This window comes from Schistocerca piceifrons, chromosome 9, assembly GCF_021461385.2.
Source record: "Schistocerca piceifrons isolate TAMUIC-IGC-003096 chromosome 9, iqSchPice1.1, whole genome shotgun sequence".
Classification (NCBI taxonomy): domain Eukaryota; kingdom Metazoa; phylum Arthropoda; class Insecta; order Orthoptera; family Acrididae; genus Schistocerca; species Schistocerca piceifrons.
In genome coordinates this window covers 211214557-211230168 of record NC_060146.1, presented here as the reverse complement: position 1 = coordinate 211230168, position 15612 = coordinate 211214557, and the positions used below count along the sequence as shown (strand labels likewise).

The 15612-nt window shown below is 45.1% G+C and overlaps 1 protein-coding gene across 1 annotated transcript in view; it reads right to left on the bottom strand.

Moving 5' to 3' along the window:
* LOC124716868 overlaps positions 1-15612 on the bottom strand; it is a 77300-nt gene that overhangs the window by 13057 nt on the left and 48631 nt on the right. The window contains exons 5-6 of the mRNA XM_047243421.1: positions 9450-9609; positions 2952-3240 (exon numbers count right to left, since the gene is read on the bottom strand). Coding sequence (XP_047099377.1) covers positions 2952-3240; positions 9450-9609 — 449 coding nt within the window. The remainder of the gene's footprint in view (positions 1-2951; positions 3241-9449; positions 9610-15612) is intronic.

Sequence of the window (15612 nt, the reverse complement as noted above, 5' to 3'; positions counted from 1 at the left end):
ATTCCGAAGATGGGACAGGTAAATGCGAGAACTATCGCACAATCGGCTGCTGACAAGAGAACGGAATAGAAAACTGAGGAAAAACTAAGGATCTATTAGATGACAATCGGATTCGCCTTAGGAAAGGTAAAGGCACCAGAGGGGCAGTTCTGACAGTGCGCTGAATAATGGAAGCAGGACCGAAGAAAAATCAACACACGTTGATGGGATCTGTCGACCTGGAATAATCGATCGACAACGTAAAATGGTGCGAGATGTTCTAAAATCTGATAAAAGTAAGAGTAGGCCATGGCGAAAGACTGGGTGACAGTTTGGGAACTATACGAAATAAAATCGTCATAACTTCTGAACGGTTTGCGTTAGAGCGTTCGAACTGCACGGCTGGCCCCGGGGCGTGATGGGTATTAGTATGCGCATGCGCAAGCATCATGTTGTTATCAGTCATTTGTTCATTTGGATTGGTTCGTCAATAAGCGAAATTGGTGCATGTGGGGGACTGAGAATCCGCATTTCGAGATCGAGAAGTCTCTTCACCCTCAACGAGTGACTGTGTGGTGTCCAATGTCCAGTCACGGAATAATCGGTGCGATATTCCTTGATGGCATGGTGACTACCGAACGGTACGTGAAAGTTTTGGAAGATTACTTCATTCCCATTATCCAAAGTGTCTCTCATTTCAACAAGATATGGTTCATGCAAGACGGAGCTCGACCTCCATCGAATCACGAGAGTGTTTGATGTCCTGGAGGAGCAGTTTGGGGATCGCATTCTGGCTCTGGGGTACCCAGAGGCCACTGGCATGGGTCTCGATTGGCCGTCATATTCTCCGTACATGAACAGCTGCAACTTCTTTTTCTGGGGCTATATTGAAGACATCCAATAATTCTGAATGTTTTCTTTGCCCTGTTCTGAACCCTTCTTGATGAAATATGTGTTCTGGTTCATGCACAGTTAAATGACCTGTGTACTTTTACCAAGTTAAGTGATCGCCAATTTATCGAGAACCAGTCATAATTTTTTTTATTTGAATAAACGAGACCGCTGCGACTAAGAATTCTTTATTGGAGAACACGACCAGTTTCGCAAATTAAATTTGCATCTTCATATGCTTCAAGTCAATATCATACCTAGATGTAAATGCTGGGAATGGCTGTATCTGGTTTGAATTGAATCTTTAATTTTTTGACATGAAGCATATGAGGATGAAATTTTATTTGCGAAACCTGTCTTGTTCTCTCAATAGAGGATTCTAACAGTCGCAGTGGTCTTTTTTTTTCACATCGTGGAATATTTCGGCTGCGGTTGCCCTACATATAAAGTAGTGAACTTTTCACACATTGTTCCTTATGGTGATTTCTATCGATTAGAGTTACGACGCTTGCATCATTAGCAAAAGCCACTATTTCTGCTTTAGCAGAGTAAGAAAGAAGCTCCTTTATACATAGCAAGAAGAGGAATGGTTCCAGTACTGAACCCTGTGGAAGACCAGTCGCAAATTTTAACCATTCATAAGATTCATTATGAAAACTGTATGCAGTATCTAGGATGTCCCTTTGCATCCTGTCAGGTCAGTATGAATGATTCATTTTCTCAATGAACTTTGAAAAATGTAAACTTTGAGCTTTCTGAGTGGAATGTGATTAGCAGAATCGACTGCCTTAGATGAATAACGATTTTATCGTAAATAGTGGCTGAGATGTTTAGTGGAGAGCATACCAGTCTCTTACAAGGAGACGGCACGACCGTGGGGTCGGGGATTTGCCCGCAATTTTGTGTGGTGAAAGAGGACCCTTAACACCTCACATGGGTAAAAATTAGGACGCACTACTCGGAAAATCCCGAGAAAAATCGATCCAAAGTTCCTTCGGTGCCTTATGAGCATAAAATGTTAGTCCATTGTCGTACCGCCGTCTGGCCTACATGGTTAGCGCTCGGACCCTTACGCCAGAGGTCTCGTATTCGATTCCTCCTCCGGCACTTTTTTTTTCTTCTGTTGCTTGCAAAATTGCAGCGCATTGTTACAGGAGAATAGTGAAATTAATTCCTGGGAAGATTGTATAAAAATTCATTCTACAATCCACCATCAATTATCGTCACCAATATTCCGAGACATGATTTAATATGCCTGGTTTGCCTCAAAATTGTCAGGAACTCGAAACATTTTCGTAAATGTTAATGGGGCATGTTTTTGTACAGATTTATTGCAAACGCCCTGTGACTGTAAAAAATCCGCTTTTATATGCTGCGCAAGATGTCGCAAAAATTATTGTTTTTTTTTTTTTTTTTGTTTTTACGATAATTAACACTACGGTTCTTGTTTATAATTGTTATATGTATAAAAATTGAATGTTTCCCAATCGACTTTGTTATTCTGATTAAAAAGGCACTGTTTCTCCTCATATACTTTACAATGAAAAATGGAAAACCCACCTCCATCAATTGTGTTGTTGAACAAAATGAAAATAATTTTTATTCAATAATGTAACTAATTTGTTAAAGATAATGTAGGTTTGGGGAAACTTTCTGAATAATCGGTGGAATAACCAAAGAAAATGAAACAGAAGAAAAAAAAAGTGCCAGAGGAGGAATCGAACACGAGACCCCTGGCGTAAGAATCCGAGGCCTGACGGCAGCTCGGCAGTGGACTAACATTTTATACTCATAAGGCACCTAAGAAACTTTGGATCGATTTTTCCCGGGATTTTCCGGGTAGTGCGTCCTAATATTTTAACCACGTGAGGTGTTACGGGTCCTCTTTCACCACACAAAATTTCGGACAAATCCCCGACCCCACGGTCGTGCGTCTCCTTGTTAGAGCGTGGAATGGAGTAGTGTGCGTGTTACAACAGGGTAGCAAAGACGACCCTTAACGACCAAGTTGTAACACTAGGCACCTCGCTAGTTCAGAAAGCGGAGTTGCAAGTAATTCCAGTCCGCACTCCGTCGCTCACCTCTGGTAGGACGAGCTGTACGCCGGCCGGCGGTCCTCGTCCTCGTCGTCGTCTTCGCCGCTGCTCTCCTGCGGCCTCCTGGAGTCCTCATCCTCGCCTTCGCCTGCGTAGTGCTTCTTGTGGTGGGCGGCCTTGGGGTAGTACCCGGGGTAGGACGACTTGCCAGACTCCTCCTCGCCGTGGTAGGGCTTGCCGTGGTAGACGACCGTCTGGTAGCTGTTGGGGTGCCTCTCTGAGCTGTCCTCGTCCTCAGACTCCTGCTCGGCCCGAATCTTGTGGTGGTCCACCCCTGGACATTCAGAGGCGCGACACTTCAGAAAGTGACACCAGATACACCACATCAGTGTTTGACAGTACGTCAGAAGACAAACAGGTGTAATCGAGATATAGGTGCTGCCGGTTAAACTACGAGGGCTGTCCAGAAAGGAAGTTACGATCGGTCGCAAAATGGAAACGACTATGAAAATCCGATAAAGCTTTGCAAAGATGTGTTGAGCAGTGTCTCTAATATGACTCTAGGTAGAATTGTCGCTCTTTTCATTCCTGAGCTCTTAGTGAGCGCGTAAGATGTTGCAGAAAATAGTGTCTCCCGCCAAGTACGAGGGCCTGGTGAGAATTGTCCCCTGAAGCTATGCAACCAACATTACATAACCGTCGTGCGGTTTCTGCTTCAAGACGATTCTCAGCCTCATTCTGCAGGGGCAAGGAAGATGTTACTGCATCGTTTCAATTGGAAATGTTCGGTTACCCACAATACAGCCCGTAATTGTCTCCCACTGAGTTTCATCTCTGCTCAGACGAACCGCTGGCTATGAAGACAACATTTTGGCACAGACAACGAGCTGTAGGCCAGCGTAGAGAATTGGCGGAAAGCACTGGCGGCTGCCTTCTATGATGAGGGTATCGGAAAGTTGGTACAACGCTACGAGGAATGTCTGAGTCAGAACGGCGACTACGTAGAGAAGTAGCTGAAAGGTCTAGCTAACTGTTACAAATGAAACATCTCTGATTTTCACTGTGATTTTCATTTCGGGATCAATCGTAACTTACTTTCTGGACAGCCCACGTATATAACAGAACCTTTGTTGCAGGCTACGCAAGTTGGAAAACGCTTGGATTTTGTTTAGCCAGTCGACAAATAGTCTTAGATAACCAGTGATGTACACGGAAAAAAATGCGATGTACTTCGAACAGCTTAAATCGAAACCGTTCGGTGTTCTCCATACATTATTAGTGGTTTTCCTGATTTTTGGCATCTTTGGCTTCGACATCAGTTTGGTACTATTTTGTAACGAAGGCTGTGGCAACTGATTAGCAGCATAGCCTGACGTGTGGCTTAGGCTGAATGGCGACAGTTTGTGAGCTGGAGAAGGCAACGAATGTGGTACATTTTTGCCTTGACCACTTCACTGATTAACCACATCTGCACTACGAAGACTGAATAGTTGCATAACACTACCGGGGGCAAACAGAAAAATCATATTGGTTGGCTACTCCATAGAGTGCTGTGTGTACAACGACCATATACAGGGTTATTACAGATGATTGAAGCGATTTCACAACTGTACAATAACTTTATTATTTGAGATATTTTCACAATGCTTTGCACACACATACAAAAACTCAAAAAGTTTTTTTAGGCATTCACAAATGTTCGTTATGTGCCCCTTTAGTGATTCGGCAGACATCAAGCCGATAATCAAGTTCCTCCCACACTCGGCGCAGCATGTCCCCATCAATGAGTTCGAAAGCATCGTTGATGCGAGCTCGCAGTTCTGGCACGTTTCTTGGTAGAGGAGGTTTAAACACTGAATATTTCACATAACCCCACAGAAAGAAATCGCATGGGGTTAAGTCGGGAGATCGCGGAGGCCATGACACGAATTGCTGATCATGATCTCCACCACGACTGATCCATCGGTTTTCCAATCTCCTGTTTAAGAAATGCCGAACATCATGATGGAAGTGCGGTGGAGCACCATCCTATGGTACGGTTAGCTCCCTGCTTGCTTTATTCGTCGACTTCCGTGGGCTGCGCGTTAAACTTGCCCGCACGCGTTCAACCGTTTCTTCGCTCACTGCAGGCCGACCCGTCGATTTCCCCTTACAGAGGCATCCAGAAGCTTTAAACTGCGCATACCATCGCCGAATGGAGTTAGCAGTTGGTGGATCTTTGTTGAACTTCGTCCTGAAGTGTCGTTGCACTGTTATGACTGACTGATGTGAGCGCATTTCAAGCACGACATACGCTTTCTCGGCTCCTGTCGCCATTTTGTCTCACTGCGCTCTCGAGCGCTCTGGCGGCAGAAACCTGAAGTGCGGCTTCAGCCGAACAAAACTTTATGAGTTTTTCTACGTATCTGTAGTGTGTCGTGACCATATGTCAATGAATGGAGCTACAGTGAATTTATGAAACCGCTTCAATAATTTGTAATAGCCCTGTATGTTAAATTAATAGGAAGGTCAGCGTTGGCCGTAACATTGATGGTTTATTGATAGAAAAATCGATTTTCAAACACCACAGCACTGAAGATGATCACTATGTGATCGATTTTGCTATCAATAAACCATCAATATTACGGCCATCGCTTTTGACCTTCCTTTTAATTTAAGAAAAAGCATAATCATTTTAAACGGAGAGAATCATATCGATAAGTCACGGCAAAGAAATGCGTGTGCGTTTACTCCTATTGTATCGATATTTTGTTTGTTCACATTATCAATGTCCCTCTCCGAGACCTTGAATACGTGGTCATGCAAATGTCTGTCGCGACAAAAGGCAAACTTTTGCATACGAATAGCTCATACCACTGTTTATTGGGATTAGCAATTTATGTTCTGAGCACGTTTTCATCCGATTCTTCTATTCTTACGTTGTCAGAAAATATCTCTAAACAAACTCCGAAATGTTGTCGTAGCAGATCTGGTTCCACTTCTACAGAGACTGAATGGGGAAGAAAGTCTGTAATATTGGTTAGTGAATTAATCTCCACATGCACCATACGGTGGCTATAATTGGTAGATAGTTAGGTAGCTGGCTATGTAGCTAGATAAGAAGCAGGTGTACTGGGAAACCACAACCTTCGTGATATCTCATGTTTCTGTCTACACGTCGGGCGCTTATTTTTGAAGTGTAGCTATTTGCGGAGATCCAGTGTGGGCTCTAATATTCATATGGCAGCGAAACTCGGTAGATATTCGAATGCGGGAAGCGATTTAGGCTGTAAATTAAATAGTTACAATTTCGACCAACAAGTGCAAATAAGGCGCTGTACAGCATCTTATCGACGTCTCCAGTCCTCATATTGAACAAGTTGTGTAAGGAGCGGTTAATAATAACACAAACGTTGTGCCTTTTTCACTTGTTTGACCTTTTCTGCCCACGACCCGTTCCTAATCCATTACGTACGGAAATACACTCCTGGAAATGGAAAAAAGAACACATTGACACCGGTGTGTCAGACCCACCATACTTGCTCCGGACACTGCGAGAGGGCTGTACAAGCAATGATCACACGCACGGCACAGCGGACACACCAGGAACTGCGGTGTTGGCCGTCGAATGGCGCTAGCTGCGCAGTATTTGTGCACCGCCGCCGTCAGTGTCAGCCAGTTTGCCGTGGCATACGGAGCTCCATCGCAGTCTTTAACACTGGTAGCATGCCGCGACAGCGTGGACGTGAACCGTATGTGCAGTTGACGGACTTTGAGCGAGGGCGTATAGTGGGCATGCGGGAGGCCGGGTGGACGTACCGCCAAATTGCTCAACACGTGGGGCGTGAGGTCTCCACAGTACATCGATGTTGTCACCAGTGGTCGGCGGAAGGTGCACGTGCCCGTCGACCTGAGACCGGACCGCAGCGACGCACGGATCCACGCCAAGACCGTAGGATCCTACGCAGTGCCGTAGGGGACCGCACCGCCACTTCCCAGCAAATTAGGGACACTGTTGCTCCTGGGGTATCGGCGAGGACCATTCGCAACCATCTCCATGAAGCTGGGCTACGGTCCCGCACATCGTTAGGCCGTCTTCTGCTCACGCCCCAACATCGTGCAGCCCGCCTCCAGTGGTGTCGCGACAGGCGTGAATTGAGGGACGAATGGAGACGTGTCGTCTTCAGCGATGAGAGTCGCTTCTGCCTTGGTGCCAATGATGGTCGTATGCATGTTTGGCGCCGTGCAGGTGAGCGCCACAATCAGGACTGCGTATGACCGAGGCACACAGGGCCAACACCCGGCATCATGGTGTGGGGAGCGATCTCCTACACTGGCCGTACACCACTGGTGATCGTCGAGGGGACACTGAATAGTGCACGGTACATCCAAACCGTCATCGAACCCATCGTTCTACCATTCCTAGACCGGCAAGGGAACTTGCTGTTCCAACAGGACAATGCACGTCCGCATGTATCCCGTGCCACCCAACGTGCTCTAGAAGGTGTAAGTCAACTACCCTGGCCAGCAAGATCTCCGGATCTGTCCCCCATTGAGCATGTTTGGGACTGGATGAAGCGTCGTCTCACGCGGTCTGCACGTCCAGCACGAACGCTGGTCCAACTGAGGCGCCAGGTGGAAATGGCATGGCAAGCCGTTCCACAGGACTTCATCCAGCATCTCTACGATCGTCTCCATGGGAGAATAGCAACCTGCATTGCTGCGAAAGGTGGATATACACTGTACTAGTGCCGACATTGTGCATGCTCTGTTGCCTGTGTCTATGTGCCTGTGGTTCTGTCAGTGTGATCATGTGATGTATCTGACCCCAGGAATGTGTCAATAAAGTTTCCCCTTCCTGGGACAATGAATTCACGGTGTTCTTATTTCAATTTCCAGGAGTGTATTTCTGTACGGCTTCCTGCATTCTGAGGGCCAGATGTGCACCTGGTGGCCAACATTAGAAAAAGTTTTTTCCAGCGTCAATGGGTTCCGCATCAACGAATCAGAATCTCTACCAAGTTTCGCTGCCATACGATAATTACAGCCACAATGGATCTGTGTGAGTAGCTGCACTTTAAGTACAGGACTATTACAAATGATTGAAGCGTTTTCATAAATTCACTGTAGCTCCATTCATTGACATATGGTCACGACACACTACAGATACGTATAAAAACTCATAAAGTTTTGTTCGGCTGAAGCCGCACTTCAGGTTTCTGCCGCCAGAGCGTAGTGAGACAAAATGGCGACAGGAGCCGAGAAAGCGTATGTCGTGCTTGAAATGCACTCACATCAGTCAGTCATAACAGTGCAACGACACTTCAGGACGAAGTTCAACGAAGATCCACCAACTGCTAACTCCATTCGGCGATGGTATGCGCAGTTTAAAGCTTCTGGATGCCTCTGTAAGGGGAAATCGATGGGTCGGCCTGCAGTGAACGAGGAAACGGTTGAACGCGTGCGGGCAAGTTTCACGCGTAGCCCGCGGAAGTCGACGAATAAAGCAAGCAGGGAGCTAAACGTACCACAGCCGACGGTTTGGAAAATATTACGGAAAAGGCTAAAGCAGAAGCCTTACCGTTTACAATTGCTACAAGCCCTGGCACCCGATGACAAAGTCAAACGCTTTGAATTTTTGGCGCGGTTACAACAGCTCGTGGAAGAGGATGCGTTCAGTGCGAAACTTGTTTTCAGTAATGAAGCAACATTTTTTCTTAATGGTGAAGTGAACAGACACAATGTGCGAATCTGGGCGGTAGAGAATCCTCACGCATTCGTGCAGCAAATTCGCAATTCACCAAAAGTTAACGTGTTTTGTGCAATCTCACGGTTTAAAGTTTACGGCCCCTTTTTCTTCTGCGAAAAATACGTTACAGGACACGTGTATCTGGACATGCCGGAAAATTGGCTCATGCCACAACTGGAGACCGACAGCGCCGACTTCATCTTTCAACAGGATGGTGCTCGACCGTTCTTCCATCATGATGTTCGGCATTTCTTAAACAGGAGATTGGAAAACCGATGGATCGGTCGTGGTGGAGATGATGACCAGCAATTCATGTCATGGGCTCCACGCTCTCCCGACTTAACCCCATGCGATTTCTTTCTGTGGGGTTATGTGAAAGATTCAGTGTTTAAACCTCCTCTACCAAGAAACGTGCCAGAACTGCGAGCTCGCATCAACGATGCTTTCGAACTCATTGATGGGGACATGCTGCGCCGAGTGTGGGAGGAACTTGATTATCGGCTTGATGTCTGCCGAATCACTAAAGGGGCACATAACGAACATTTGTGAATGCCTAAAAAAACTTTTTGAGTTTTTGTATGTGTGTGCAAAGCATTGTGAAAATATCTCAAATAATAAAGTTATTGTACAGTTGTGAAATCGCTTCAATCATTTGTAATAACCCTGTATATAGACAGAAACGCCGACAAAAGTTAGTGAGATATCACTTACGCCGTGGTTTCCTCAGTACAGTGCGATGTTTCCTGGCGCGAACTGTGACGGCTCTTAAATCGCGACTTACGCCCCATGAACGCGTGCTGTAGGAGGAGCCTCACCTGCGGCGCCGTGGTATCCGCTGGACTTGTAGGCTGGCCGCTCGTCGTAGCTGCCGTCATCGTCATCGTCATTAGCGTCGCCGGCGGCGGGGGCGAGGGCGGGGGCGGGATGGGGCCTGGCGAAGCCACTGGCCGGTCGCTCCTCTGGGAACTCCGTCACCTGTCGACGGGCACAGTGCCATTGTTAACTGCAGCGTCTTACCTTCACGCAACTGGAGGCTACAGCAGTCATTAACTTAAGCAAAGACGTATTCACACGAATATTTGAAGAAGCAAATACGAGGTGTCCAGAAAGCCTCATTTCAAATTCCAAAAAAAATTATCATCTAGACAATTAATGAGATATCTTTCTCAAATTTTTACTGTGCACGCAATGGAGATCAAAGCTTTTGAACACATTGTATTTGCATGTTTCAGGTACGCTGCTTACATTTCTGCTCCATACGATTGTGTTGAGCATCCCAATGACCTTTCTTCCACTTTTAATTCCTTCATTAATTTCTACCTCTGATTTTTCGGTCCACTCTGAAAGGGATCCAAAACAACAGAGAGTATTGACCTTCTAAATTCTCTTTCCCTCTAAGTCATCTGGATCAATACTAAGGTATTCCGTTTTCTGATAATTAATCTTCGGTCTCCAGTTTCTGTATTCCATTGCTATCTGATTGCATGTATAATTCGCATGCTTCTCGTCTTGTGCTGTAAGTCCTTGATCGTCAGCAAATAAGAGGTAATGTAAATAAACTCAGTCTTTAACGTATAGCACCATCCGATCGTATTTACAAGACTGTCTTAAGACTGATGTCTATATACATTTTAAATGATGTTGGTGAGATAGGGCAGTCTTGTAACAGATCCTTGCTTCCTCTAAATTTTCGTGAAAGTGTATTACCAGTCTTCACTTCAGGAAAATTAAGATCTTATGTAACACACGTAATAATTTCTGGGTATTTGTTACGTTGCCCGACATCTACGTCACACACCGGAAGCCACATAATGGCGTGTGGCGGAGGGTATTTTTCGCACCACTAACTGAGCCATCCAACCCTGTTCCACTCTCGAATTGTCTTCTCGTGCTCTTTACACTGGACGTATTAGGGGAAAGTAATATGTTGTCCGACTCTCCCCGGTAAGTGCTGTTTCGAAATTTCAGTAGTAAACCTCTCCGTGATTACCAACGCCTCTCTTGTAACGCCTGCCAATGGAATTTATTGAGCATCTCCCTAACGCTCTCGCGCAGGCTAAACGAACCCGTGACGAAACGTGCCCCTCTTCTTTGGATCTTCTCTATCTCTTCTACCAGTTCTATCTGGTAGCGATTCCAGACAGATGAAAAATACTCAAGAATAAGTCTAACAAGCGCCTTATAAGCCAGTTCCTTCGTGGGTGAGTTACATTTCCTTAATATTCTTCCTATGAATCTGAGTCTGGCGTCTATTTTTCCCACTATTTGTTTTATGTGGATGTTCCACTTAAGGTCACTCCGGATAGTTACTTCTAGATATTTTACGGCACATACTGCTTCCACTAGCGGATTTCGTTTCCTATGTATGTTGGAGAAAACCCCGCAACCAGTTCCACAAGAAGGTGTACACCGTAATTTTAAATGTAACCTCCGCAGCAACATCTCTGGTAGTGATCTCTAGTCTGTGACCAGTGCGCTTTTGCACGGTGTATAGATAAACAGAGTTAGTGTTGAATGTTTTGTTTTGTCGGTTGCAGTTTCAAGTGAGTGCAAAGTATCTGAAGTGTTACAAGGCAGTGTTCCTTGTAAACCGTCCAAAGGGACCAAAGCTTAGGCAGCTGCTGCTAAAACCCTTAGAAAGTCAAAGACATTCGTCGCGAAGTGGGTCAAACTATATTTAGAGGCTGGAAACATGGATCATTTATCGGAGAGATGGCTAAGGTGCCAAGCTACGATGGCAGCGATTCGATTAAGTATTAGAGAGTTGTGCAATTAGTAATAACATGTATTTTCATTTAAACATATTGCCCGCATCTCGTGGTCGTGCGGTAGCGTTCTCGCTTCCCACGCCCGGGTTCCCGGGTTCGATTCCCGGCGGGGTCAGGGATTTTCTCTGCCTCGTGATGGCTGGGTGTTGTGTGCTGTCCTTAGGTTAGTTAGGTTTAAGTAGTTCTAAGTTCTAGGGGACTTATGACCACAGCAGTTGAGTCCCATAGTGCTCAGAGTATGTATAGAGGAAAATCTCAATAAATAAACACCTGTTATAACCGAGAGCAAACAAATACCGAAAAACACCGGTTATTCGGAAGTAAGATTCCGGTATCGGTTTCAACCAGTAGGCGGCCGGAGTGGCCGGGCGATTCTAGGCGCTACAGACTGGAACTGAGCGACCGCTACGGTCGCAGGTTCGAATCCTGCCTCGGGCATGGATGTGTGTGATGTCCTTAGGTTAGTTAGGTTTAACTAGTTCTAAGTTCTAGGGGACTGCTGACCTCAGAAGTTAAGTCCCATAGTGCTCAAAGTCATTTTTAACGAGTTGGTTTTTCCCGCCCTGGAAGCGGGCACTTTTAACACACACGGCCATCCGTGCGGTATCACGATAAATATTTCCTGGTCCAATTTTGTTTTGCCCCAGTGCAGTTTGCATGAAAGTAAATGGGAGGCATTGGTGTGACCCTCATACATTGACACTTGTTTTAAACATTTCTGGAAGGAGAGTATCAACGGTCATCAAGTAATGTATGAAATGCATGTTTGACCATCAGCTGCTTTTTTTATTTAAAACCCAAATACGGACCGTTTTCAGTTATAGACCACATTCACGGATTCTATTCAACGATAAAAAAAAAAAACTTCATTGTTCTGTTTACTTATTAAACTATACCAAAGACGTTCATCAAAGACAGTCCAGCCTTCTGCTTTCAGCAAGAAACATATCATCCAAATATCTTTACACCATATGACGAAAATACTTTCTAATGATCTCTGTACCAAAGATGTTCATCAAAGACAGTTCAGTCCTATGCTTTCAGCAAGAAACCTATCATCGAAATATCTTTATACCATATGACGCAAATACTTTCTAACGATCTTTAACTAACTACTCTATATTTTGTACAATTGTAATACTTATACCTTTGATCCTATCTTCAATACTGCACTGTTTGCTCTTGTTATTAGTATGTTTGCCTTTAAAAGTCCTATGTTGTATACTGGAATTCATGACAGGCTCTACACGTGAGACGTAGCCACTCTTTAAGTAATGACAGATGTGATGTTTTAACTCTATAAGTATTTTTTTTACACTGTCCTCCATAAGTTTGGAAACACCTCGTAATTATAGACAATGGAAAGGAAATACAGCATAAAAATGCATCTTGTTGTTTTCCAAATGATTATTAAGCTCAAATAATACACAGGGAGATGCAACAATTAAATTTTCAATGAAATGAACACTCTTAGCTGCTTACAGGCGTTGACATACGTCAACGGGGACAGATGAAAATGTGTACCGCGACCGGGACTCGAACCCGGGATCTCCTGCTTACATGTCAGACGCTCTATCCATCTGAGCCACCGAGGACACAGAGGATAGCGCGACTGCAGGGATTTATCTCTGGCACGCCTCCCGCGAAACCCACATTGCCAACGTATTGTCCCGCACTACATTCGTAGTGTCCCCGCCCATTATGCTCATTACTCGCGGCGCGTTGCCGATTCCCGTAAGAGTTCGGGCACTGTTTGTACATTCGCACAGACGAAGAAGATGGTCAAGTGGCCGGTGAGCCTTAACTATATATATATACTAAGATGGACATGTCGGATGGACATGTCCGAAAGGACAGATACCATCTTAGTATACAGGGTGAGTCACCTAACGTTACCGCTGGATATATTTCGTAAACCACATCAAATACTGACGAACCGATTCCACAGACCGAACGTGAGGAGAGGGGCTAGTGTAATTGTTTAATACAAACCATACAAAAATGCACGGAAGTATGTTTTTTAAACACAAACCTACGTGTTTTTAAATGGAACCACGTTAGGTTTGTTGCACATCTGTACATACAAACAAATACGTAATCAGTGCCGTTTGTTGCATAGTAAAATGTTAATTACATCCGGAGATATTGTAACCTAAAGTTGACGCTTGAAACCTCCGACGTTCAGTTGCGTGGAGGACGTGGAGGACGCATAAATTGGCCAGCCCGTTCTCCTGATCTTACACCTATGGACTTTTTTCTGTGGGGTACGTTAAAGGAGAATGTGTACCGTGATGTGTCTACAACCCCAGAGGATATGAAACAACGTATTGTGGCAGCCTGCGGCGACATTACACCAGATGTACTGCGGCGTGTACGACATTCATTACGCCAGAGATTGCAATTGTGTGCAGCAAATGATGGTCACCGCATTGAACATCTATTGGCCTGACATGTCGGGACACACTATATTCCACTCCGTAATTGAAAACGGAAACCACGTGTGTACGTGTACCTCACCCCTCATGGTAATGTACAAGTGCGTCAGTGAAAAAGACCAATAAAAAGATGTTAGCATGTGGACGGAATGTGCTGTCCCAGTCTCTTCTGTACCTAAGGTCCATCACCGTTCCCTTTGGATCCCTACGTAATTCGGTGCTCTCCGATACACACGATCGAACAGCGGAGGAGTGGTACTCAAGCGTCAACTTCAGGTTACAATATCTCCGGATGTAATTAACATTTTACAATGCAACAAACGGCACTGATTACGTATTTGTTTACATGTTCAGATGTGCTAACAAAACTAACGGGGTTCCATTTAAAAAAAAAACGTAGGTTTGTGTTAAAAAACATACTTCCGTGCATTTTTTGTGGTTTGTATTAACGAATTACACTAGCCCCTCTTCTCACGTTCGGTCTGTGGAATCGGTTCGTCAGTATTTGATGTCGTTTACGAAATATATTCACCGGTAATGTTAGGTGACTCACCCTGTATATATAATTAAATTTTCGATTCCTCAAACTAGCCACCCTTTGCTTTCATCACTGCCTCGCACACTCTCGGCATGCGCTGCGTCAGTTTCGTCAAGGTTTCAGTTGGAATTAATCTCAATTCTTGCTGCAGGACGTCCCACAATTGTGACCCTCTCATGATTTCCCGTTTTCGGATCCTTCTGTCCAATTCATCACACAGCAGCTCCATTGGATTACAATGAGGGGATTGGGGCGGCCATTCCGTGTTTTTCAATATTTTACGAACATCTAGAGACTTCAGATAGTTCTGAAACAAGTGAGACGTATGTTTCGGGTCGTTGTCTTGCTGCAAGACAAACCCTTTCCTAATCGGACGCAAACCAGATGTCTTAGTATGTCACTGGAGATTGGCATGATAATCCTTTCGGTTGATTTTTCCACCTATTTTCACCAAATCTCCTACCTTATTCCCTCCAAAGGATTCCCATACCATCACAGAACCCCCTCCATGCTTTACAGTTGGAATTACGCTCTGAGCATTCAAGCGTTCATGGGGTAAACGGCGTACAAATTGACGGCGTTTACTTCCAAATATTTCGAACTCGGATTCATCAGTGAATAAGACTCTTTCCCAATCCCCCGCTATCCAATGTTGGTGTGTCCTAGCCCACTGAAGCCTTTTCTTTTTGTTAACAGGCGGCAACAGTGGTTGCTACATAACCTCTGAGGTTGTTGTCTGCCAGGCGTCGTATCACTGTTGACTCACTCACCGGTGTATCCCTCGTTGCGTTTCATTCAGCAGTCAATTCACGGACAGTTTTTAATCTGTTACGTTTACTGGTCGCTATCAAACACTTTCCCTGGCGTTCTGATGTTTTCCTGGGTGTTCCTGAGCGAGGACGATCTCCGTAGGAGCCTGTTTCTCGATGCCGGTATATGGTTTTGACAACTCCGCTGATCTAAGTCATCGGTTTCTGTGCTATTTGTCGGACACCATTGCCTTCTGGGTACAAAGTGATTATCATTACCCGTTATTCCTTATGAACCTGGCCCTTTTGGGCCATTTTCAATTACTTTCGCGCCGAGTTGTACCTTTATGCAAAGGCAACTACAAGTGAACAGAAATGTAAAGATCGTACCTCTACATAGCCATGCGGTCTACTCGCGGCACCTGGCGTGTTTACAACTGCTTGGACAGGTAACGTCGGTTTACATAAAACGGAGCAATACTAGCATG